The sequence below is a fragment of the Acomys russatus genome, chromosome 15 (genome assembly GCF_903995435.1).
Source record: "Acomys russatus chromosome 15, mAcoRus1.1, whole genome shotgun sequence".
Taxonomy (NCBI): domain Eukaryota; kingdom Metazoa; phylum Chordata; class Mammalia; order Rodentia; family Muridae; genus Acomys; species Acomys russatus.
This window is the reverse complement of record NC_067151.1, coordinates 11,596,801-11,623,897: the sequence shown is the minus strand read 5'-3', so window position 1 is coordinate 11,623,897 and position 27,097 is coordinate 11,596,801. Positions and strand designations below refer to the sequence as shown.

At 44.1% G+C, this 27,097-nt stretch overlaps 1 protein-coding gene across 1 annotated transcript in view; it reads right to left on the bottom strand.

Moving 5' to 3' along the window:
* Nucleotides 1–4,781, bottom strand: part of Kcnmb2 (potassium calcium-activated channel subfamily M regulatory beta subunit 2) — a 38,780-nt gene extending 33,999 nt beyond the window's left edge. The window contains exon 1 of the mRNA XM_051156816.1: nt 4,663–4,781. Coding sequence (XP_051012773.1) covers nt 4,663–4,718 — 56 coding nt within the window. The 5' untranslated portion in view covers nt 4,719–4,781. The remainder of the gene's footprint in view (nt 1–4,662) is intronic.
* Between the last annotated feature and the right edge of the window lie 22,316 nt (nt 4,782–27,097).

Below are 27,097 nucleotides of genomic sequence, written 5' to 3'. Positions count from 1 at the left end.
ATCCTATACCCCAAAACCAGCGGGAAGCAACCTTAAGAAAACAATGTCCCATTTCTGTTAAAGGGGGTTGGATAGGGTTTTGAGGTTTTTTTTTTTTTTCATTAGGAGTTGGTTACAAGTTATTAATGCTCTTAATAATAATAAAAAACAAGGTATAAAAACAGACTCAGGGATTTTTTCTTTTCCTTTTCTTTTCTCTATCTTTCTTTCCTAGGCAAAGAAAAAGAGGTGGAAAAGAAAGAAGGGGGAACACAGAAAATATATAGAAATGATAGGGAAAAAAATGTAGATTATTGAATCTACTTCTCAACTTAAAGCCTTAATTGTTATTCTCAAATAAGGCTATTGTAATTCATTGGTATAAAATTTTGTATATTGATGAAAAGTAAGTTTGTTTTTGATACATTGGTACAGAATTCAAATTTAATATTATCTTTGACATATACTATCTATCTATATCTATATCTATATAGATGTATTTCTACTCTGGCATGAGGTAGTGTATCCATACAACTCATTTATAATACAAGTTTTACTTACAATTCTTTCAAAAGTGCTATTGCAGGCTGTTTAAGATAATTAAGTAATGCAAACTAATGGTTAATTGATCAACTCATGGTCATGTCAGATACTAGTCTAATTTATCACAGAAATATACTTTTTAGGTATGATAGCTAGGTAGAGAGATATGCTACAATAGATAGATAGATAGAAAGATAGATAGATAGAGATAATGGTTGTGTGCACAATTAAATAGGTGGTCTTCAAAAACCTCAGATACCTACAGAACATGCTATTTAAGGATTTTAAAAAATTATTTCAGGGAATCTTTGAGAATAAGACAGGTCAACCTGTGGAAGCATCCAGCCTATCTCAAAGGAGATGAATAGCACTGAAGAACCTCCATATGGAGATGGTGTCAAATGTGGCAAGTTAGCTACCAGAGAAAAGAAGGTGTCCTTGTTTCTAACACAGACAGAATTCTGCCTAAAATGGACAAGCTTGAATGAAGGTCAAGTCAACTGCCAAGCTCTGCCAAGACAGGGTAAGCAAGTCCTAAATAGTTCCTGCTTCACAAATATGCCTGTGAAATATATTGGGCCAGAAGGCTGAAGATGATGCTCCAACATTATAGAGTTTAGGGGTGGCTGTCCAGCCAGCCAACTATCTCTGCCATTTTTCGTTTTTTAATTTTGGAAGCTACTAGCCTGCATTCCCTGTTTATTCAGGTAATTAATTTTATTCCTCCTCAAGTCTCTGATGGGGTTGAAGAGTAGATAGTTATAGTTTTACAGCTAAGCTTAGTAGTTAAGAAGATGTTTTAAGGTCTAGACAAATATAAAGCACTAGACCATGTCATGGCTGATAGATACAAGATATGACAGAATATAATTTAGGTACAAAAATTTAAACTTACCAAGATAGGATAGATAATTATTCTTACGTGTATAATTTATATAAAAATGGTCTTTTTACTTAGACAAAAAGGGGGGAATGCTACGGCATGGTCTAGGACTTTATATTGGTTAATTGCTTGCCCCTGAGATTCTTACTGTTTATGAGCAGACTGTCATGTACTCCAAGTGTTGCTGTGTAACCTTACCTCCCTGTTTGACCAACAAAAGACCTACCCCTGGACAGGCCAGCAGGAGGGGACAGAGCGAAGGGTTTCAGGCTTTGAGAAGAGAAGGATCTTGGGTGGGAAAGAGGTACCGGAGGAGAAACAAGGAACAGAATCACCATGGCATAGGGAAGAGCCACTCAAGCCAGGAGGAGGAGGAACTCTGAAGTTCCACGTGGAAAGAAGCGGCCCAGATGAACAGCATAAGCAAGCATTTTGGGATTATGGGTGGGAAATAGCCCAGACGGAAATGATTAAAGCAGGTGGCCTGGGATGGGGGCTGGAAGATTATGGGAGGTAGTTTAGGGGGTTAATATCTGCCCAGCCCCAGGTAAAATAAGACTTGTTCTAAAAACAACAGGTGTCTGTGTCTTTTATTGATTATGGTAGTAGGTTATATGATACCACCACAATAATTATAGGCTGATTTAATGATACACATTATTAGATATATTGATATTTTCTACAACATTAAAATCAGATGCACTATGGGAAAGGCATACATGGTAGAAAAATGGTTTTATGATCTAATCTATCAATCAAAAGAGAGAACTCCTGCACTATACTCCTAATATAGAGGTAGCAGGCTTCGTCTTATTTTCAGATCCATAAAAGGAAATCCCAAACAGTAATAAGGGCATTTGAGTACTTTGTCATCTATTTGGTGTTTTGCTTACCCAGAACATGCTTATTTCTGATCTGTGGTATTGCTTTGCTTTTGAATCAAGTTTATTTTCTTTTTTTTAAGACTTATTTATTTATTGTTATGTATACAGTGCTCTGCCTGTATGTACACCTGCAAGCCAGAAGAAGGCATCAGATCACATTATAGATGGCTGTGAGCCACCATGTGGTTGCTGGGAATTGAACTCAGGACCTCTAGAAGGGCATTCAGTGCTTTTAACCTCTGAGCCATCTCTCCAGCTGTTTTAGTTGCTGTTCCTTCAAAACTTGCTCCCAGGACAGCTTCAAAGAATGCGGTTGAACTCAATTCATCCAGCATTCCACACTGTTCCAAACAAGACTTCTATTCAGCCTGAAATTTCTCAACATTTAGAGACTGGAGTATAAATGTTATTGCTAGTTTACATAACCATTTTTACCAATTTTATTTGGGTCCCCAAATAAATCTGTATGAGCCTTTATTTCAATTCTTTGGATAAGAAGCCAAAAACCTGGATACACTGGGCTCAGACTCCTACCACTGGTAACAAATGGAGGGGAATAAATATTTAACAACAGTTCTGGAGAGCCTGGGGGGCAGGTAGTTCCATGGGTAAAGTGCCTTCTGTGAAAGCAGGAGGGCATTAGATCAGATCCCCAACACCCACATACGAGCATCATGGCACACTGATTCACATGTATAAACATAGCAGTGGGTATGGAGTGGAGACAGGCAGCTAACTGGCTAACCAGTCTAGCCAACCATTGAACTCTGAACTCAGTGAGAGACCATATCTCCAAAACAAAGGTGGAGAGAAATTGAAGAAGACACCCATTATCAACCAGTGACCTCCACTTTTGCAACACCACACACACACACACACACACACACACACACACACACACACACACACACACTGTACACCCCATTTGCTTTTGCATCATATGATCTTGCCCTCCTTCTGTTTTCTCCTCTCATGTGTCCCCGCCCTTCAGTTGTTCTTATTAGTACTCTGAGGGATCCCTGAACCTGCCAATCCTCTCTGAGCCCTCTTGAAGGTTCAGCCTTCCTCTTGCCATATGTTTGGTGCCTAGAAATGCAATGCTCATCCATTGAGTCAAAATGTGTTCAGTGTCTACTGTGTCCCGGGCACAGTGCAAGGCTTTAGATGTTCCCTAGGCAACAAAGCAAAGTCTGAGTGGGTAAAGAGGAGGGTGAGACTGGGAGCAGGTTTGAGTTCTGTGCGGGTATCTTTAGGTAGAGCTGGGATTAGAGATGGAATGGCTTGGTGGGTATGTGGGTATATGAGCATGCGAGGGCATTCCTGACAGGCAACGGTCTTGCAAAGTCACTGAGTGGGAGTGAACAAGTAAGAGAGATGGAAATGAAAGGCCAAAGCGTCTGAAGCCCCAGCCCTGTGGTGCAGAGCCCCTCCCCAATTTTAAAACATGAAATTCAGTTTCTGTGATGGTTCATCACGACAGGCTTTATAACAACCATGGAAATATACCTCTGGCATATAGTGAAGGCATTTTCTGTTATATACCAACCTCATGGGGGCATTTCCTCAGTCATGGTTTCCTCTTCCCAAATGGCTCAAGTTTGTGACAAGGTGACATAAAACTAGTGGTCACAGGATGAAAGACTTACTTTGAATGTGGCAGCACCATCTCAGAGACTGGGCTCCTGGGCTGAATAAGGAGATTGAAAGCCAGGCAGCATCTGCTTGCTGACTACAAGTGCAAGTTGACCAGCTGCCTCACATTCCTGCTGCCATGTTTCCCCCACCGTGATGGACTGTGCTCTCCAACTGTGCACCAAAGTAAAGCCTTCCATTCTTAAGTTGTTCTCAAGTTCTTTGTCATAGCAACAAGGAGAGTAGCCAACATAGTCCTGTTGGGGCTTGGTCTGGTGCTCTATGTGTACAAATACTGAATTCTGTGCCCTGAGGTCTGGTTGCAGTCTGGATGTGGGCATTGTCATGTACTCTGATCAATGTTGCTTTGCTTCCCAATAATTTCTTATTGCTTAGTAAAGAAGCTGAACAGCCTGTAGCTAGGCAGAAGAAAGGTAGGCGGAGCTTCCATTCTGCTGTTGGGGTCTCAGTTAGGGACCATGGGGAGGGAGAAAAAAAAATAAGAAGAGACAGAGCAGACTAGTTTAGAGAATTAGTACAAAAGCATATCTGTCCAGTTATTGAGCTTAAAGCTTATTGAGAAATCTCTAATAAATCTCTGTGTCTTTCATTTGGGAGGTAGAACAGGTGAAAAGGAAAGCCTCTCCCCAAATATAAATTATCTACCACACAGTCCTCACTGCCTTATCATCTTCTGTTGTATTAAAGCCTGTTAAGAGCACCCAGGGTCCAGCGCTTTACCGTTTCTCATCATGTCTGTAAGATGAAGAGGTCCGTCCACTGGTCCATATAAACATCTTAGAGGATGTTGGTCCTGCAGCTCCTTTCCTCACTGTGGAAGTCCTGGGGGAGCAACAGAAAGACCTGCAGAGGACACATTGGGGTTAGCAGGAATTCTATGTCAACAGCAACAGCTCAGAGGGTCAGCTGCCTTAAACAATCCCAGGCTTTTACCTCCTGACTGTAGTTTCCTCTCCCTCTTCTCCATCCAGTTCCATCCCTACACCCCCTCCCCTCTCCACTCTTTCTGTTTCTCTTCAGAAAAGGGGAGGCCTCCCATAGATGCCTATCAGTCCTGATATATCAAGTTGCAGAGAGACTAGGCACATCTTCCCCTACTGAGGCCAGACAAGGCAACCCAGTAGGAGTGAAGGCAAGCAATAGAGGTAGAGATAGCCCCTGCTTCTGCTGTTAAGAGTCCCACAAAAGACCAAGCTACACATCTGTAGCATATGTGCAGAGAACCTAGGTTCATCCCATGCATGCTCTTTCATTGGCATTCAGTCTCTGTGAGCCCCTATGGGCCCAGCTTAGTTGATTCTGTAAGTTTTCTTGTGGTGTTCTTGACTTTTCTGGCTCCCACAGTCCTTCCCCCACCTTTTCCGAGGGATTCCCCAAGCTCTGCCTAACGTTTGGCTGTGGGTCTCTGTATCTGCTTCTATCAGTTGCTGGGGGAAGGTGCCCAGAGACCAGAAGGGGGCATAAGATCTCTTGGAGCTGGAGTTACAGGAAGTTCTGAGCCGCCTGATGTGGGTGCTGGGAACCAAACTTGGGTTCTTTTTGTGCCATCTCTCCAGCCCTCTACTTAATAATTTTCTAGAGAGACAGAAACACAAAATATTATAAAGACAACAGTTCATCATGAAAGCTAAGATACCTAGCATGAAACACAAGGAGAGGTGAAAAGTGACCCCTTCCGCATACGTGGACAATAAGGACTAATATTAATGATGACTATGATATGAGTCTGGAAATAGTGTTAGTTACTGTATACTGTATTCCCTATCACATGCCTGGTGCTCCGTACACGCTATCTATTCACAAAGCATGAAACCATAGCCATATGTTAGGTCATGCCATGAAAATCAGAAGAGTGGGTAGCAATGTAATCTCAAGATAACCAAAGCTACTTTCTGCTTATATGCAAAGCAGTGCCTTACCCCTAAGTTGTGTCCCAGCCCCTGGTTACATTTGGGAACCATAAACCATGCTCTAAGTTCCCGTTTTTCCTAAGTTCTCATTGTCTCTGCAGTGACCCGTGATGAGCCCAGGATGTCTCAAAGCTGAGTCAATGGATCTGAGTGGGGCTCAGAACTCCGAATGTCCGAGGAGCTCTAGGGTGAGGCCAGTACTGAAGACAACACTGAGCAGCAAGGGCTCGAAAGAATAGCTTGGCTTTTTGTCTGTACGACCTTGATAAAGTCACTTGACCTTTCTATAGCTGAGTGCTATCATTAAAATCTGTGTCCACCCCTCCCTGGTATTCATGGGAGACAAATCATTTAAGATCTTTCTCAGTTCTGCTATTTTGGCATTTGGCACATTGAAGAATGAATCTAAGAATATGGCTGGTCACCACATGCTGAGTTTATAGGAACAGGCCTGGAAATTGGGCTCTTCTGAGTGAAGAGAGTGAAGGCCCAGAAGTCAGTCACCAATGTGGAGGCAGAGGTCTCTCTCTTGGCCTTCTAGGATAAAGGAGGGCTGTGATGGAGGAAGGGCGGGAACTGAATCTAGGCTAGATGTGGTACATCTGTGACCCCAGCATCCAGGTAGTGGAGACAGGAGTGTAAAGCCACGCCCTGGAAGGCAGGAACTATAACAGGAATGAAACCCACTCTGAGTCTAGGTAACCCCCAGATCAGGATGACTGGCTGTAAGTTGAATGTGTGACATCGTAAGAATGGACTTGGCCTGCACTTTTGAGGTAGTGTTTCAGTGTAGACTCCCCTGGTTTCTTTAGTTGTCCCTTCAAAGTGGTGGGAGCATAGGGGAGATGAAGACAAAGAAAAGCCACCTAGTTTGAGGGTAGGTGGGGCACAGTGAGTGAGTCGGCACTGCCACACCATCGTAATTGGCCAGACATAATAGACACACTGAAATAATTGAAAATGAAGAGGCCGCAGTGACCTGATGTCCTCAATGGACTTTTCTGACTACTGGGTGTCACTGTTCTAGAAGGCACCTTGGCTCTGCTGTTTTAAGTTGATGCAGAAAAAGAAAATTAAAGATGTTTATTCTAATTAACTGTCTGCAGCCCATCAGAAAGGACTTCCTGACTGCTGAGGTTATTCCAATAAGCAGATTTGAAGTTTTCTACCCAGTTTTCTTTCATGAAGACAAAGTGTTTTTTAAAAAGAATCTTATAAGTTCATTGTTAATTAAAATGAAAGGGAGTCTCTGTCTCTTAAAGACCACAGTATACAGACTCTGTGGAGGTTAGAAACTATTTTTAGGCTCAGAATTCAAACTGTGTCAATAGAGGCTGCCTGCAAGATTCCCTCCCAGTGGGGAGACAGCTGAGGAATCCAGCTCTCCCCACTGAGGCAGGAGCATTTCCTCTGGGTTGTCATCAGTGAGGTGACAGAGGAGTCCGAGAAATCTGTAAATGTTTGCAGTTTGGAATCCCATGCGAAGCAGCTATGCTGGGCCATGGTCTAGGGGAGAACTGGGTCTACTGCATGGTTGAGTGACCCAGCCAGGGAGACCACCACATAGCACTACTTCAGGGTTGCTGAGACCTGTTTCTAGACAGGGAAATGATTGCTCAACCAGAAATGAACCTGTTAGCACAAGGTCCTGCACTTGCTCCCTGGTACCCATGAGAAAAGGCAAGCATAGTAGTATGGGTCTGTGACTCCAGCACTGGGGAGCTGGGGAGAGGCTGAGCCCTGGGACATGCTAGCCTATTTTGCAAGTTCTAGGCAAACAGATGTGTCTGTTTTTAAAGAACAAGGGAGAATACTCCAGAGGGTGGCACCTGCATCTGATTTCGGGCCTTGTATGCACGCATGCGCGCGCGCACACACACACACACACACACACACACACACACACACACACACACACACACATGCATCTACACACAAAGACCTATTTCTCAGCCTTCCAAGAGAGCAGGGAGTCAGCAAGAGTTGGGTACTTCCTTTGTCTCAGGAATTGATTGACAGTCCTTTCCATGTCCAAGTCCACCATCATCATTTCTGCCTCACTTCCTTATTGGGTAGCCACCTCAGATGTACCTCGGGGTTTTCTCTGATGGCCCTGAGCTGCTCCCTTGTCTCCACTCCCAGGACTTAACAAGGCACGCTGCTCCTGTATACACAATCCATCTTCCCTGCTAGGTAGGATGACAGCATCTGCAGTGGGTCTGTGCCCGATGTGCCAAGCACACAGTTCTTGGCAGTAAATGGTTCTGCTGCTTTGACAGCCTAAGGGGCCATCAGAAACTGTGATGGTTGCCTTGGCAGCATGTTCTGGCAGTCTACAGCTGGCATCTCCTCAATCCTTCCCTTAGCTTCGGGTGTCCTGTACCTTCTAATTTATCCATCAATGTATTTATTCACTCATTCATTCATGAATTCATCTATCTATCTATGTATCTATGTATCTATCTATCTATCTATCTATCTATCTATCTATCTATCTACCTACCTACCTATCTATCTAGACAAATGCTAGCCTCAGACTAGCTGTGTACCAGAAGATGACCTTGAACTTCTGATTCTCCTGCCTCTGCCTCCTGAGTGCTGTGATGACCAGTATGTGCCACCACAGTTGGCTTTTGTATCTTGGGGATTAACTCAGGGCCTTATGCATGTCAGGCAGGCACTCTGCCAGTTCAGCTGCATCGCAGCCTCACCCTGTGCATCTTCCACGATTCTCTTCAAACTGCCATGTTTCCTCTCATTAATGTAGACAGGAAGTTTAGGTTGCTGGCTGACTTTTCATTCAATACGGATCTTTTAGAAAGGGCAGCATGGCCTAAGAAGATGAGCATGAGCATCAGGTGGTCCAGGTGTTTGTGTGCCTCTTGGCATCTCCATCTTCCAACTGTGTGACTTTGTACAAGCCAGTTAACAGCTCCGAGTTTGGGTGTAAACACGGAAGGAATAATTCCTGCCACCTGGTGGCTTGGAAGATAAGTAAACGAAACATGCAGGAGGACCTCAAGTATTTTGACATGTTTTATAGGCACATTCTACACATTACTTTTCTTTAGTTTGCCTCCCCACTACTAAACTTAAAAAGAAATGGCTTGGATTTTCTTTGTGAAGAAAATCCAATCAAGTTGCTTTGTACTTGCTCATGGAGCAAATCGATTCTTTCCTGTCCTATGGGGCCAGTGGCAGTCAGAAGAACAGAGAAGGCAAAAACCAAAGAGCTTCTTCATTAGCACTAAGCCCTGACACTTGTCCTGAGCAGGAGCACTAGGTAGGCAGTGCCCCTGAGTTTGGTCGTATGCTGGGGACATCTAGGGGGAACTACTGAAAACTTCTGGTGCTGTAGGCTGGAGAGATGGGTAGCCAATGTGTGAAATCCCTCTGCAACCTCTTAGTTCTGAATTTACTTAAGTGAAAGACATTCTAGAAGCTTCTGCTGGAGTTGTTCTATGAGACCTCTCCGAGCTTGGCTTCTCAGTGCTAGAAGCTCACAGTGCTGGGCCTTGAGGCTACAGCTGCAAGTGTGAGTGAGATATGGAGCTGGGAAAGAGCAGACAGGAAGCAGTTTTGGAACATCAGTGGCCCGGAGCTGTATGTATAGGGCACCCTTAATGCACTCTGCAGGATTGAATGAGCAAGCAGGAGCCAAGGAAACCATTTAACACATAATTACATGCTTAATCTTGCATAAAATCATCACACTAATGACATCACAGTGGCAATGCAAAGGGTCACTCTAAGCACAGGCTTTTAGGGTTGCATCTAATGTGTGAGGCTTTATCTTTGCAGACAGCAAATTATACGTTCTCTCTGTAAGGGTTGAGTTGTTTTGGCTCCAGGGCCTTTGAAGGAGAAGCCAAATGTATGGTAGTAATTTCAGATCAAGTGGTTTAGTTTAGAAAACATTATTTATCAGGAGTAATTTAAAAACATATCATTGTGCCGTTTGCCTCCAAAATCAACTAAACTATGTACTTTATTTTAGATAATTTATTTAGGTGTCTATTTGCCAAATATTGATTAAGGCATCTTGCATACTTCAGTCTACTGCCTGTTGTGGCCACCATCACACCATTCCTGCCCTAAGCACTGTGCTCTTCAAGTCACAAGGGCTGCCAACCTCGGTCCCGAGTGTTTTTTGTAGATGGTAGAGTCAGAAGGAAGCTGAGTGCTGTTGCCTCCTTGACAAAAATCAAACAAGTGTCAAAGTTTTCACATAAGTTTGTTTGTTTGTTTATTTATTTATTTATTTATTTATTTTAACAGCTGGGAGACCATTCCTGGAGCCTTGCACCTGGAGGCAGTTGGCAGACACTTGTGATCTCTCTTCTGTGACATATAGAAAAGCATTGTTCATATCATTGTGTTTTGGAAGGATGCCAGCCCAAGTCAGATAGCATGCCTGTCCTTTACTTGGCTCGTAATGAGCTTTTACTCAGCAGCTTTGGGGTTAGTGTTATTCTGTCTCTGTACGACTAAGGCCAAAATGTGTCCCTTCCTCCTGCCTATACCATCTGCAAGAGACGACCTGGTTGACCTCTGTTGTTTTAGTTAACTCAGCATTCAGTTCTTCATCTGACGTGTGCATTGACGATGTAACTACGTGGCAGGCTCTAAGGCTGGTGTTGGGGATGTGTTAATGAATACAGCACACACCACCAACCCTCTTACAGAGTTCTCAGTCAGTCAGAGGGGACAGGTCAGGTCAGAGGCTGCGCTGCATGGCTGTCCTTGAGAAGAGACTCATGCAGAGTGAAGCATGCCTAGGATTACATCAACAGTCCCAATGTCCATCAGAAATGGCCATCTTGAGGCCCAGTGGCAAGAACTCTGAAATGAGATTCAAGTGGAAGTCTCAGAGCCTTGTATGGTGATTATGTTGCCTAAACACACTGTTAAATTCCCTGAGCCTCAGCTCCTCATCAAGAATATGGGAGTTATAACAGATGTCAGGCAGGGAGGCCGCAGGGATGGTCGGAAGTGCTGTCTGCATTCAGCAGGGGCTCAGTCAAGGCTGGGAAATGGCAGACTTTTGTTCAAACTGGCCACATCAAGCCATTCTGGGTGATTTATATCTTCTTTAAAAAGTTCTCTTCAGAAGTGGAAAACACATTTCTACATGATCTTAATTAATCCACTATTCCATAATTCATTTCCTAATGAGCTCTTCAAGTGGATAGTCACAACTGGTGTTCACTTTGATTTCTTCCATTCCAGACATTTAAAACCAGCCTAATTGTTAAACATCTCACTCTACTGAGCACTAACTCATACACAGCTGCTGTAAGGAAAGCCTGCTCATGACTCATGTGAGCTGGCTAGAGTGACGCAAATGACACATGCGTGCTGGGTCTATCATGTGTTCTCTAAGCTAGCATTAACCAGTACAACTATTCCAGCTGAGAATCAAGGGGAACAAGTTCTAGTAAGAGCTCTTTATAGAGAACTGGACACGACAGTGACAAACATGAAGACCGAGGTGCTCCTATGCAACTATGTAACCAACACATCCATCCAGTTCCAACCAGGAGTCCTCAAAGAGCTCTCTCTATTTACCAGAATGAAGACTGATACTCAGAGAAGCAACGTTTTCTGGGCAACGTAGTACAAAGCAGTGTGAAGCAGAATTTTACTCCAAGGCAGTCCTCCAGAGCCAAAGCCCTCTCATCCTCATGTCTTTGCAAAGCAAACCACACATCCAACACTGCATCAAAGAAAGAAAAGCCGTTCACCAAATATTGTAGCTCCATGCTTATTTGTTCCCCAAATATTACATTTTTCACCACATGAAGTTTGAAAGGATAGTAGAAAACCAATAACAACAGCAATGACAAAAAAAACCCACAAGAAATAAAAGTGGTCAGAACAGGAGTGGGTGACAGTAATGTAAGGGGACGTGATGCTTCAGATGATAATGGGGTTCATAGTCTCATATATTAGAATGCTTAGTCACCAATTAGTTGATTGGTTTTGTGAAGGATTAGGAGGCATGGTCTTGTTGGAGGAGATGTGTCACTGGAGGTAGGACTTGAGGTACCAAAAACCTATGCCAGGCTCAGTCTCTTTCCTGCCTATGGGTCAGGATATAAAGCTCTCTGGTACTCTTCTAGTGCCATGCCTGCCTGCTTCATACCACGATGACCATGGACCGACCCTCTGAAACTATGGAAAGCCCCCCAGTTAAATGCCTTCTTTTTGTAAGTATTGTCTGTGTCATAGTGTCTTACCATAGAAACACAACAGTAACTAAGAGAGGGCATAAACTTAAATAACACATCTTAAGTTTTCCAAGAGAAAGGAGTGAAGAAATTATTAAAGTGTGGAATTGGTATTGGCTTGACCACGAATTTCTCTGTAACAGGAGGCTCTTTCTCTCCCGTTCCTCATCTATAACATGAGGAAATTCAAAGGATGAGTCGAGGTTTCTTTTATCTGAAAAATATTATTTTATTCCTGTTAGGAAATTTGCCATCAGGGTCTGTTCCTATGACTTAGTTAACTTGGAATCTGTCTTTGGTGAAATATAAATTCTACTTTATGTTCTGTTGATTTCTTCAGTGAAGTGCTCCATAATGCTCCTGGGATAGCCAGGGAAGGCAGGCGAGGGGAGATTTAGCAGCAAATGGCAAGGCTAACAAAAGTCACTGCTGATCTTGGTTAATGACTTCCACAGACTTGTATAGGACAGAGTTGAAGTCTGCCTTGCTGTCAGCCTCTTTCTCTTGCTTCCACACAACTTTGTCTCTAAACCTCTTTCCAAAGAGGAGAAAATGATGTGACCGTGGCAAGTTTTAGATCTCGCAACAGATTGGTGAGAGGTATTTTGGGGCCAAGGTAATATGTATCATAGGTGCCTACCACAGCAGTTGCAGAGTCATGTGACAAGGCATGTCCACAGCCTCCTCTGTAAGCTCTCTGAACTGACCATGGTCAGACGTGTGATGCCCCTACACAGGTCTGGGGAAGCCAGAGTTCTCAGCCTCAGACTGAATCTGTTATCATGGCTGTCTTCCCACCAGGAGGAGCACGGCGATGATTGCTTTGCTTTGAATTCTCTTGTTGGCTGAGGGAGAAGGTGGTAAGGGCCCAGGAGATCTGGTGTATGTGGGGAGTGGTAGCTGATTTGGAGCTCCATGCTGGTGCAAGCTGGCGAGCCCCTCCTCCTCCTCTCAGTCTGCATGTACAGAATGCGGATGTTAGCGTGGTCTTTTACATCCATTGTGAGTTATTGTTAGTGGCTAAATTATGTGCAGCTGCTTGTTTATGCCTCTCTATTTACATGCATGTGGGAGACTATGTTTATATCAAAACCACAACTATTTACTTATCTTAAAATAGAAAACAGGCAGAATTAATTGATGTGGCATTGTCCTGACCAAGGAGATTTTATAATCTAGAAAACCAACTTCTTATTAGCATTGTCTCAGGTCCTCTGGGATAGCAGTGTGTCCTCTTAACTGCTGTTCAGCTGTCGCTACAGCACAAAGTACTAGCAGCTAAAAGTTGAAGGATATAGCAGAGATATTTTGAGCTAGATGCCAAGTTTAAAAAAAAACATTTATTTGTATTTTATGTGTATAAGTGTCTGTTTGTGTATTTATATGCGTACAACATGTGTGCACTGCCTGAGAAGGCCATCCCCCCCCCCCCCAAAAAAAAACCAAACCAAACCAACCAAACAAACAAAAAAACCTGGAGCCTAAAGACAGCTGTGAGTTGGAATGTGAGTACTGGGAACTGAACCAGGTCCTTTGCATGAGCGTCAGGTGCTCTTAACTTCTGAGCCGTCTTTCTGGTCCTGTAGATGCGAATTTTGAGAGTGTATGTTTTGTTTTGTTATTGAATTGTTTCTCTTCCAATTTCAGGTAAAAGGCCACTCAGAAGCAAATCAGTCCAGAGGGAGGAAGCAAGCATTCTTTTAACAGTGTGGCTTTTTATAGCCCGAAGGGCAGTGGGCAGCAGGAGAAAAGGGCACTTTAATTTCTAAGACTTATTTAGATGCACTGCAAGACTGTATTTAAAGTTAAAGGCAGAAGGGAATGTTTCTTCTCTGCTGGTTCCAGGTCAAGGGAAAGCCTGCACAAATGTTTGATTCTACAGGGACAAACTCTTGAGAAATATTAAATTAAGCATTTAATCTTTTTAAAAAATTATATTCTCACAATTGTCTGGAAGATGACAACTCAGCTACTGAGAGAATCAGCAATGGTTTAAATGCCTTGGAGGAGTTCGGTTAGAGAAGCCGAGTTGTCTACATTCCGTGGCATGTAGCTCTAGCCTCTAAATTAGGAATTTACTATCCAAAGGGCTAGGAGAAACCACCTACAAACGGCTGGCAGAATTTGGGTCCTTGGCTTCCTCTGCCCACACTTATTCCTCAAAAGCCCATCCCCCACATTAGGAAGAGGCTGTAGTCATCAAGAAGCAGAAGGAATTGCTTTTATGCCTCATGTTTTTTTTTTTTTTTGTCTTGTTTTTCTTTCTTTCTTTTCTTTTCTTTCTTTCTTTTTTTTCTTTTTTTTTTTTTTGAGTCAGGGTTTCTCTGTGTAGCCTCAGCTGTCCTAGACTCCCTTTGTAGACCAGGCTAACCTCGAACTCACAGAGATCCTCCTGCCTCTGCTTTCAGAGTGCTGCTATCATAGGCGTGGGCCACCACATTCTCACTTTCTTTGCCATGTGACAGGCACTGAAGAGTCACCCTCTCTAAATTCCAGCTTCCTTAATCTGTGACAACGAAGACTGCAGTATTCGCCTCCAGCTTCTGAGAATGATGTGTTGGGAGCCTGGAATGTGACTAGCAGGAAGGAGTGTAAATTCTTCCCCAGAAGGAAATGGGCTGGACACGAAGCCCAAACATCTGCCATCAGAAACCTGGACCAGAGAGCTGTTTTCTGAGAAAAATGGGAGCAGTTCCTAAGGCACTTTCAGGCTAGATGGAGCCTGGCGCATGGAAAGGAAGAGGTAAGCAAGCCAGACAGAAACCAGGAGGCGGTGGCCCTTCCTTCACTGCCCAAGCAGCCAGCCTTTTGTCCACTGTCCTCATCGTACCTGAGAGAGAAGCAACTGACAAACAGGAGTGCGAGAGCCAGAGTTGCCATTTTAAAATCTCTACCAGCTACATGTACTTTATTTACCCTAATGTGCCCTAAGTATTAGCACTTCAACATGAAATAAAATGACTTCTGGCACTGGGTGGTGGGTGGCAGGCAGGGGCATGTGGATCCCTGTGTACAGAGTGAGTTCTGGGACAGCCGGAGCTACACAGAGAAAGCCTGTCTTGAAAAACCAAACCAATATGATAGGCAGATTTGGGCCCAGGGGTCCCGCTCAAACTAAGGCACCAGCCAAGGACAATACAGGAGGTAAACTTTAAACCCCTTCCCAGATCTAGCCAATGGTCAGAATATTCTCCACAGTTGAGTGGAGAGTGTGATACGACTTTCTCACGTACTCTGGTGCCTCACATTTGCCCATGTCCCCTGGAGGGGGAGACCTGGTGGCACTCAGAGGAAGGACAGCAAGTAGCCAAGAAGAGACTTGATACCCTATGAGAATATATAGGGGGACGTAATCCCCCTCAGGAACAGTCATAGGGGAGGGGAATAATGGGAAAAATGGGGGGGGGGGAGGAATGGGAGGATACAAGGGATGGGATAAACATTGAGATGTAACAAGAATAAATTAATAAAAAAAAAAAAAAAAAAAAAAAAAAAAAGAAAAACCAAACCAAACTAAACCAACCAACCAACAAACCAACCAAATGAAAACCCAAAACAAAGCATATTGGGGCAGAAGGAGAGATAGATCAGTGGTCCTGAGCACTGGCTGCTCATCTAGAGGACCAGGTTCAAATTCCCCGCACCCACACGGCAGACAAACCAGTCTGTAACTCCAGTTCTAGGGCTTCTGACACAGACATACACGCAGGCAAAACATGAACAACTACAAAATAAGAATCAGTTATCTACATATACTACTTCTGGCACAGTGTACCCTTTAAGCCAAGGTTTGAGTTTTAGTGTGATTTTTACGCTTGTTTTTAATTTTCTCTAATTTTTAAATTTTATTTTTCATTTATTGATTCATTCATTTGATTTTTATACCTGTAAATAAGGCACTGAAGACTCAGAACATTTAAACGTCAGTGTCTATTGCCTGGGGTTGCTTTGGAACCTACAACTGTGATAATTATGTCCGCATCACTTTTAACAACAACAATAAGCTCTCCACTCTTTCCACGTATGCAACAGGCCCTGTGTTTTACACGAACCCCATCAATCAACTTGATTGTCACCTTCACAAGGCTAAATGTGGGCTACACCATCCCATGGCTTGGGCGCTGACCAGGAGCCGAGCACCTCTCTGCTTCCTGACATGACCAGATGTCTCAAATTCTTGCCACCATGACTTCCCTGCCTGGTGGACCCGGCACTGTGAGTCAGAATAACCCTTGCTCCCTTACGTTGATGCCATCAGGCAGGTTGTCACAACAATGAGAAAGCAAGTGACCCTATCAACCAGGTATGGGTTTGTGCTCACTCATTTGTGGAAGAGGAGGCTGAGGGTTAGAGAGATTAAGTTGCTTGCTCAAGGCCATTCAAGTTTTTAAGTGGAAGGACCAGGATTCAAACAAAACAAGTCATTTGACTGCAGCTCCATCACACTCCTCTCCCAAGTTACTTAATAGTGTCCTAACTGGTTGGCTTGCTTGCCTATTAGGACATTCTGATATAACTATGCCAAAATACTCACCTCAAGTTTTATTATTTATACTTACATAAATATAATATATTTTAATATATCATATAATATAGTATACTTATTTTTATTTATATTCTATATTATATTGGTGTAATATAGTAAATTATTAACATATATTAATATAATACTATACTACATATTAAATTGTATTATATTTCTATATTTATATTTTATTTATATGGTTTGTATACTACATACTATATAAATAATAGAGAAATATATTTATAAATATATTATTTATATTTATAATTTATTATTATTATCAGATAACTTACATTATAGCCATTCTTTGTGTGTGTGTGTAGTTTTTCTTTGTGTGTGTGTGTGTGTGTGTGTGTGTGTGTGCACCACTGCATGGGGAATGCATATGAGCGTGGAGACCAGAGGTGCGCTTTAGATGTCATTTCTCAGGCACCATCCACCTTAATTTTTTTTTTTTAAGTTTCTCACTAACCTGGAACTCTCCAGGTAGGCTAGGCTGGCAGGCCAGTGAACACTTGTGATCCACCTGTCTCTTCCTTTCTCTCTCACTCATGCTGGGATTGCAAGATCAGGCCACCATGCCTGGCTTCTTTACATGGGTTTGGGGCAAGGAGCTCAGGTCCTCATGCTTGCAGGGCAAACACTTCACCATCCGTGTGGTCCACCCACCGCACAGACATTCTTAACCTCCAGGAAAATGGGATCTAAGCCGTTCTTTCACCACACCCACCAGGAGCTGTGAGCCAACCATTCCATCTAGAGTCTGAGTTTAGCGTGTGTGGTTAGGGTAAAGAGTGGGATGAAAAAGGCATCAAGTTATTGTGGTCTATTGTATGTAATATAGAACCAGGCTTATTATATGTTATAAAGAACCAGGGAGTCCTGAGAACCCCAATAGAAGCCAGCGATCGGTGCCCTAGGGGGTGGGACTGTGCCCTGGTTTGAGCATCACACACTGAAAACTAGTTATTAATTACATATAATTAGTACATATCAATTAAAAAGATATGATTTAAGAAAAAAGATTGTTAGGAAAAATATCACAAAGAGGAACGAAGAGTTTTATGAAAAAGACCAATCATAGACGTAGGGCGGCGACTACGCAATACGAATCATACCAGGTACCCAGGCCTCTTCTGCAAAGGACTTTCTTATTTCCAAAGGATTCAGACAGAGCCCAGGGTGAAGATGAGGCAAATTCTCAAATTTCTGTCTTTCTCCCATTACTTACAGTGGGCCCGGCCTGGGGAGATGGCTTCTGTGGCTAAGAGTACGTGTTGGAGTTGCAGAGGGCTCAGGTTTGGTGCCCAACACCCACGCCAGACAGTTCACAACGTCCTGCAACTCCACAGCCAGGGAATCCAATGCCGTCTCTGGCCTCTGCACTCACATGTGCACATAACGCCCTCCCCCCAAATTAAAACAATAAGTAAATAAATATTTAAAGTGATACTTGAAGCCAAAAGAAAGGCCCTCTCAAACTCCCTCTCGCCAAGGCTGCTTTCAAGATATATTTAGGAGTGGAAGGAAACGGTCTACAGCTGTAGAGCAGGAAACGGTCACTGTGTTTTTGAAGAGATGTCTACCAATGAAAAGACATGGTGGGAGAGGTAGCTGCCACCCGAGGACATGCCATAGATATCCACCCAGAGTGCCCAGCCAGGATCTCTTTTCTATGAAATTCACTTAGCATTGGGACAGTAGGTTCCAGAGAAACAAGATGACAAATCACCAAGAAGATAAATGCATGCTTTATAGTGCTCACTCCAAACTGTAACTTAACACTTACTTGCGGTTAGTGACACAGAAGCGTTTTGTCGCCTGAGAGTCGCACTTCCCCTCTCTTTCAGGTGCTTAGTCCCCTTGGAATATACTAAATGAGGAGTGGCCAAGCTACTGGCTAAGGCCTCTAGCGGAAGGGAGCTTGTGGCTACTATCCAGCCTATTGGTTGATGCTCTGCTTAGTCGAATGTTTCCTTAATCTGAGCTGGAATCTGTCTCCCCAGAGTCCCATTACTGCTCCTGCATTTACGCTCTGGATTCTTTTCCAGATGTTTTTAAACAGCTGTTCAATCTTAGCAATACTGCTTCTCTGTGAACTGCACATCCTCCAACTGTTCTCCCCGTGGCATGACCGTAATTCATCTTATTCTGGTCACCTCCCCAGGCCCTGCTCTGCTGTGAAATCTCTCTCTCCTGAGGTACTGTGGGAATCGCAGTATCTGCTGTTTAGTGGTGCTCTATGTAGTTTAGTTACTTTAGTTGCTATGAACTCCTACAGTTCTCATCCATGGACAGGAAGCTGAGGCACGGAGATGTTACCTGCTTTCTCAAGGCAGGCAAGGACAGTGAGTGGAACTGCCACCCAGCAGCTGGTGTGCAGCCTTTACAATTGTATTTTTCTGAATGTGGTCCTTCCATTGTCACCTGCATGGTGCAGAGGACAGAAATACCATTGTGTCTTCTGTTTAGGCATCTTCAGACGACGCTTACTTCTCTGGCTGGTAAAGAAGGTAGGTTCATAAGGGGAAAGGCGAGTCAGCTCTTGAAAGTCTTTACAGCTTTGCAAAGGAAAGGCAGAGGTCCTACAATTTATCTTGAGGAAGGCAGAGTCCTATTATGCATTAACTCTTTTAAATGCTTCTTTTTGACTTTTTGTTTCCTACGATGGGGTCTTGACCTGGCTGGTTTCAAAATTATGGGCTCAAGTGACCTTTCTGCTTGAGTCTTCTACATAGCTGGGACCAAAGGTAGGATCCATTGTATCTGGTACATCATCATGATCATGATCATGATCATCATCATCATCATGTGTGAAAGACATATTTATGTGTGCAGGTGCACACGTGTGCATGTATCTGTACATGTGGAAGGCAGATGTCAACACTTTTTGAGTGTGTACTGGAGGTAGCACTCAAATCCTCATGTTTGGGCAACAGACACTGTTCACCTGAGCAATCTCTCCAACCCCTAATTTTTACATTGAAGGCAACATTTTCGTATTTTTAGTCAAAGAAGTAAGTCATGTGTTCACTATGTGTGTGTGTGTGTGTGTGTGTGTGTGTGTGTGTGTGTACAGTGCTGAAGATAAGGTAGATAAAGATGAAAGTAGAGACAGGAAATGAGATGGCACAGGAGCAAACCAAGGGGGATCTGATGGGAAGAATGAAAGATGAAGAGAACAAGCAGTATTTGGAAGATGTAGGGTCAGGACTGGGTGGCTAATCGGGTTAAAGGAAACAGGGGAATCAAACTGCCTTGCAAGCTTCTCCCTGGGAGCCAGGTAGAGAGTTGTGTGACCTACCAACATGGGGACTATAGTAAAATGACAGGAGCTTTGGAACCTGTCTTGCGTAGAATATGGAAGATGCTGGGGAGCAATGGTGGGAACATGCCATACAAAGTGCTACAGGCCATGGCCACCTGCTGAGGCTCAGAAGAAAGCTCCAGGCTGGCTGTACTCTCACTTGCTCATTGAAGAATTTTCAATGTATTTGTGGGTATTGATAAGGGAAAGTGTGCTTATCCTAGATCCAAGCATCAAATGATGCTTGGAGGATTTGTGTGACTTCCTGACTTCCGTCTTCCTCTGGCTCCACACAGGATGCTGCTGTCTGGCTCATGTTCCTGGGAGTCTGGAGGATAAGTCCTTGAGCTGTTCTTGATGTTCTCCTGTGTCAAAACTCAAGGCAAATGGTCTAATTTTATTTTATGTTTTGTCATTTGTAAATGAATTTGTGTTTATGTCAGGAACAGCCTGCTTGACAAGAATCACATTTCTCACATCTAACCATCCCCCACCTTGTCTGCAGTGTGCTTGTTTGGTACAAAACATTCGTGTTTTAATGTATCTGGTGATGGCAGGTGATTATCTCAAGAAAGTTATTTCTAATGTTTGTCTACTATTTTTAGTGTAAAATATTTATTAAAATCTATTTTATTTACAGTATAATCATTAGGTTATTTCTCTCTGCCCTCCCCCTTCCTTCCCAGATGGGCCTCAAATTTAATATGTAGTGTAGAATGCCCTAGAACTTCTGACCTCCATCTTTAGTTTTCCTCAGTCGTAGGACTACAGGTGTGCATTCCCACACTAGTTCAAACAGTGCTGGCAGTGGGACCCAGGGCATGTATGCCAGGCTAGCATTCTACTCACCGAGTTATAGCCCCAGCTGTGGTCCGAATCTCATTTGAAATTTGTGGGAACATTTGAGGTGGGACTTCAGGGGGTTGACTCGGTCATAGAGTAGAGCTTTTGTGCACAAGGAAGGGGCAACAGGATGAAGAGAAATACAAGGCTACTCCTGTGGGGATTAGGGGCCTATTGCTGCTTGCCTCTTCCCCTCTCCTGTTAAAAAAAGCTTTATACTTCATTGCTTGCTGTAACTAAACTCTGCCACTGTGTGTCCCATCTGAATGTGCAAAGCACTAGAATGGAGGCTGCGGCAGAGTCCAGAGGAAACAGAGACTTTCCTGTAATGTGTAGGCTGGTGCCCGGAGGAGCTGCCATCTGTGGGAAACCCTCATCTGACACCATTTCAGCACCTGGGCCACTGGCTTCTCAGCTTTGAGCAGTGAGAAAGTAAACTTCTTTCTTTTATTAGTCACTGGTGTGTGGCATTTTGTTATAGTACTGGGAACAGGCTAAGAGGCAGCTGATGCCGAAAGCCCTAAACTGCCGTGTCTGGGTAATTGGTTCTCACCTTTTTCCATGCGAGCAACAGGGAGGGAACTCAGGTCAACAGCATTGGCAGCTGGTGGCACCTTGATCTGCTGAGCTATCTTGCTGGCCTGGAATTAGGACTTCTGAATGGGAAGTCTCTGGTGAAATGGAGATACGATGGCTTCCAGTCTTCGATGAGGACCAGAGAGTGGGGAAGTCCTAACTTCAGGCAGCGTGGTAATTATCCAGTGAGAGAATGAATGGCAAGCTATTACAAACCTTTGAAAAAAGTCCCAGAGTCCCAAAGGGAGTGTGGATCTGACATATGAGGTGGTGGGGGGAGTAGAGGGAGAGGTGGCCGACCTGCTTTTGGGGGTGACTTGTCCTGGTGGTGAGCACTCCATTCTGTTAAAAATGCATTGTTCTTGACAAAGGAGCTGCAGCCCCCTTGTTATGCTGCACTTGGATTCAGAGGAATCAAAGCCTGAAATTATTGAGCATTCACTGCAGTAAAGAAATAATTTTCTGCAACTACATAAAGGTCGTATTGATCACTAAGAAAGCATCGGGAGGAGAAAATTTCAAGAGAATAATAACTGGGAAATGAAACATATCCAATATATACTGAGATTGGCTAGGGTTCTTTGAAGCAGCCGGAGCTGGGAGGGATGCAGGCTTCTCTCTCTCCTCCTGCTCCTCACTCTGGCAAGAGACACAGGCTGTGACCTGGAAGCAGCCCCTGTGGCCTCACAATGGAGTGTGGTGCACAGGTTTCAAGCCGTGTGTGGAGGGTCTGTGCGGCAAAGCCATCCAACCCTTCTCTTCTGAAACTGTCAATGAAGTACAAAGATTTGAAGTCTCTAAAGTTTAACAGAAATAAGAATTGTGAACACAGTTGGCTTTGAGGTCCAGGAAACCTCAAGAATAGTTAAGGCTGATGATTCCCAGTCCTCAAGACTGGTAAAGGAGGCTCAATTAGGCCCAGAGGGAAAGGCTTACTGTCTGACAGGCAGGTGCGTCCTCTATCCTCTAGCTCATTAAAACTTGATATAAGCCAGGCATGGTGGTGCACACCTGTAATCCCAGCAGCACTCGGAAGGCAGAGGCAGGTGGATTGCTGTGAGTTTGAGGCTAGCCTGGTCTACAAAATGGCCACTGTTTCTTGGAAAATGTGATGCAGCTGTTGGAACTGTGGATAGTTAATGTGCTGGTGACCTCACTAATAATCTGACATTTTTTGAAGAATCTGAAGGAAATAATGGCGAAAGAAAAAATGAGGGGAAAAAGAGCTTAGTTAGAAGGAAGGAGGGAGGGTTAATAAGAAGGAAAGGGGTGGAGGGGGTTAGCTGGAGGGAGGTTAGTCAGAGGGACTCACAGGGAAGTCACTAGAAGTGTTAAAGGATTACAATAAGTAAGATGGCAAAAGGGCCGCAGACCAGTGCCAGGATTTCTCGGGAGGACCTTGAGCATCACAGGGACAGGATAGATAAGGATGGATAGTGACTGCAATGGACCCCGTGGCTGCTGTGTGGAGAATAACTAGACAGGAAAAAGACGAGAGCAAGAATCCTTTTCTGAGAGTACAGTCACAATCAAGACAAGAGCTGACCAGCGTCAGGCAGTGGAGCTGACCAGCGTCAGGCAGTGGAGCTGACCAGCGTCAGGCAGTGGAGCTGACCAGCGTCAGGCAGTGGAGCTGACCAGCGTCAGGCAGTGGAGCTGACCAGCGTCAGGCAGTGGAGCTGACCAGCGTCAGGCAGTGGTGTCGTAGTGGAAGTACTAGGTCCACCTTGAAGGTCAACTGACAGGATTTATGGAGAAGTGACTGCAGGGTGTGTGAGACAAAGCAGAGGGAGAAATGATTCTAGAAGGACATCACAATTTTGCTGTTAGCAGGTGCGGTGGTTAACATGCCCTGCCAACTTGATGGTCTCTACAGTCATCAAGGGGATAAGCCTGGAGCCATGTCTATGAGGGCTTATCTAGTAAGGATAACTGAGGTAGGAAGACCCACCCTACAACAGTGGTACCATCACCTGGGCTGGGTTCCTGGACTGAGCATCAGTGTTCATCTCTCTCTTCTTCCTGACTAGATGGATACACATGGACAGCTTCTTCCAGCTCCTGCCACCATGACACCCCTGATGTGATGGATAGTATCCTAAAATAAACCTTTTTTTCCTTAAACTGCTCTCGTCAGGTATTTTGTCATAGCAACGAGAAAAGTGACTAATGCAGCAAATAGGCATGGACACTCATAGATGAGTGACCAGACACACTCTTTAAAAGCAGAGTGGACTGGGTCTTAGGCAATCATTTTTATGAGTGTTGGATAGACTGCTCCTGTGTCTGTAAGTGTCTTTGTTTTCCTGCAGTGTCATCCCAGTACCAGCAAGACATAAAGAATAAGGTCCTGGGAGTGGATTCTGTGGTGCTATGGTACCCTCATATTTTCTGGAAGACTCTGTTTCCTCTGGTAGATGAAGCTAACTAAGTACTTGGAGTGTGGCTGTGGTTAAACGAGATGATGGGTGATGGGTGCCTAGCAACAAAGGATTTATGTACATTTCAGCATTAGTAAACCATTTAGGGCATTCTTGAAGTGTTTGGCAGGTCTGAACATCACATTCACACATTTTTACTTGATTTTTGAGTGAGGGAGAAATTTTTGACTGAGAGCCATTTTCATGATGGGTTAGCATTTTTAGGTTGCTAAAAATGATACTCACTGTCTCAAAACTTTTACTAGAAACATGTGACATTTATGATGTAAATAAAAACAACTAAGTGACGACTGTGGTAGGTTTGTCTGGTTCCCAAGGTCCTTGCCCTGAATAATGCCAAAGTTGGTCCTCACCTTCTGATCACCCTAGGCTTTAGCTAACCTTTGCTGGCTCGCTTGTTGATGCCCAGTGTCATGGTAACTTGAGATTCCTTGTTTATGTGTGCATATGGATATATATATATGCATATATATGCACATATATATATTTCATGCACTACCCCTCTGATTTAATTTGATCATCTATCTACCTTCCTACCTACTTACCTACCTACCTACCTACCTACTTACCTACCTACCTACCTACCTAGTGCTTTTAGCTGGCTCAGTGCTCACCAAGCAGACAGGTGTGGGTCTTTTACCTTCTCAAGGTACAAGAACTGGTCACATAGGATCAAACACAGGGCACAACAAAATGAGGTTTTTGGGATGCTCAGTGAACCTGAAAGTGTATTAATGTCATAAATAGCTTAATGGGAAAATAATGGAGGCAGAGGAGATGGTTCTAATGAACTCTGGGCAACTTGGGGACTGTACACACAGCAGGAGTGGAAAGTTAAATTGATAAGGTCATTGAGGGAAGGCCGATTTGGAAAGCTGACAAGGTCTTGTACTGTAAATGGGAGGCTAACTTCAGGATCATTCCCCGAGGGGGTGGCTGTGGGTGCACAGTGGTAGCGATACAGCCCGATCAGCTGTGTTGGGTTTGTTTTGCTGGGTAACCGCATATTGCTGCTGTGTTGTTGCTGAGTGTTTAGGGCATCATTGGGCATCCACTCTTTTTTTTTTTTTATTTGCTCGGGCATCTGTGTTTTGTTTGTTCTTTGCTTTGTTTCACTCATGAAAAAAAAAAAAAAGCAGTACACGAACAATTAGAAGCAGCAGACTGATGAGTCGGCTCCCTTTGTATTTGCTCTGTGAAACAGATGCCCTGCTCTTTGATTACTCTTAATGCCATGGGAGGGGAATTAAGACACAGGTCAGGAGGATCTGTGAAGAGGAAGTGCAGATCTGCTGCCTGAAGAGACTCATTGGCTCTCTGCAGGATAGGCAGGGCCCCTTCCAGGGGAGTGAAATGGCAAAGCTGGTGTCCTGACAGCAAGGCTTCTTGACCTTTGAAAAGCCATACCACCCACTGCGCTGCTCAGTCTATTTCCTGCTGGCCAAGATGTTGCATTTTACTTTCTAAAATTCACAGCACAGAAAACAAAAGCATACTGAGTCTACACTCCATCCCGGGAGTCATTTGTTTGATTGAAAACCAGCATTTAGAGTGTAGGTTGTAATCTTCACATTGCTCTCAAGAGTTCGTAGTTTTAAACTCTTTGAGGGCTATAATTGGAAGATGCAAACTGGGATGGTGGGTGTGCTGGGCGGACCTGGGGTGGGCATGCAGTGCAGAGTTCAGTATTCTGAGGTTGGTGGGGAAGGAAGGGAAAGCAGAACCAGGGCAACAGCTTAGAGATGTTCCTGCACCGGCGATCTAGGTATCAAGAGTTGAATACCAGGAACAAGGCTTCGTGGTTACTGCAGGACTCTTTGAACAAACTACTCAAGCACATAGCCAGCCCCATGCATGAGTTTCTTCCTGCATGCCATGGGAAATGAGTCAAGATGTTCCTTGGGAAACACACCCAGAAAGAACATGTCTGGATAACAGCAGAGTGAGTGCAGATGCTGTAGCCCCCAATGTGACTAGACCAAAGGAGAAAGCATGCAGAGAAAAGTCCTGTGCAATGAGTTAGGCTGATGTAGAGGCTATGTGTGGGTAAGTGATGTGCCATCTCACAGAGGAAGAGGCACTCATTTTCTGTCACTTACTTATACTGTTGATGCCTAGTTGACCCTGAAGGAGACTTTGTAGGTGAGGACAGAGAGAAGGTAAAAAGGCATCACTGTGATGAGCAGGGAAGACCTGCCCTCAGTATGGGTGGAACCATCACATTGACTCAGGTCTTGGACTGAGTAAAAAAGAGGTGGGTGGGGGGATCGGGTAGGGAGAGAGCAGTGATCATCTGCATCTGTCACTCTGTGCCTCCTGCTGTGGACACAACGGGACCAGCTGCTCCACTGTCCTGCTGCTACTCTTTCTCTGCCACTACGACCATATCCTTTCAGACCAGGAGCCAAAATACCTCTTCCTCTCCTAAGTCCCTTCTTGTTGAACATTTGGTCACAGCAATAAGAGAAGTACAGTGCAGAAAGAGGTTGTGTGGGATGCTGGCTCCTTATAAAAGTTCCTACATTTGGCATCTACATACACACACACACACACACACACACACACACACACAGACACAGAGAGAGAGAGAGAGAGAGAGAGAGAGAGAGAGAGAGAGAGAGAGAGAGAGAGAGAGAGAGAGGAGGTTAAGCATACACACAGATTACACAGAACACACACATTCAGAGAACTTTATACATGTTCAGACACACTCAGACCCTTCCCTCCCTCATTCTTTTAGCTGATGAAAAGCTGGCCTTGGCCACTGACAGAGCACGGTGGGGTTTTGTGGGAGGAGAATCCATGACAGGTTGTATAGGAGGCAAGTTGGGTCTCATTTAGCACTTTTCGTCTCTCAGGCTCTCTTTAGAAAAATAAAGGAAAAGATAGAGCAGGAAAACAAGGAGAGCTGAGAGGTGTTTTCACTTTATAAGAGAAGATGAACATGGCTGGGTGAAGTGTCCCCTCAGTCACTCTCCCCACGTGCAGCAGAGAAGAGCTGGCTCAGCTGGCTTGTAATAGTAGGCTGATAACCAATAGAGGCTGCCTAATGAGAGCACTAATGCCCTTAGAAACAACAGTGGTTCTGGGTGTTGCTGTCAACAATGCAGCCAGTTTACAAGAGGACACAGCTACCATTACCTGATTAGTAAAGTATCATTTGTGATCAGCAGAGCACAACTTAGGTTGAATATGTTAACACTCACTACGTCAGTCAGCCAATTCCCTACTACATATCCACTTCAGATGTGGATGGAGAATGGTAAACACGCAATTCTTCTTTTTCTTGCTGCTCTAAATTTAGTATTGCTCTTGTTGATTTG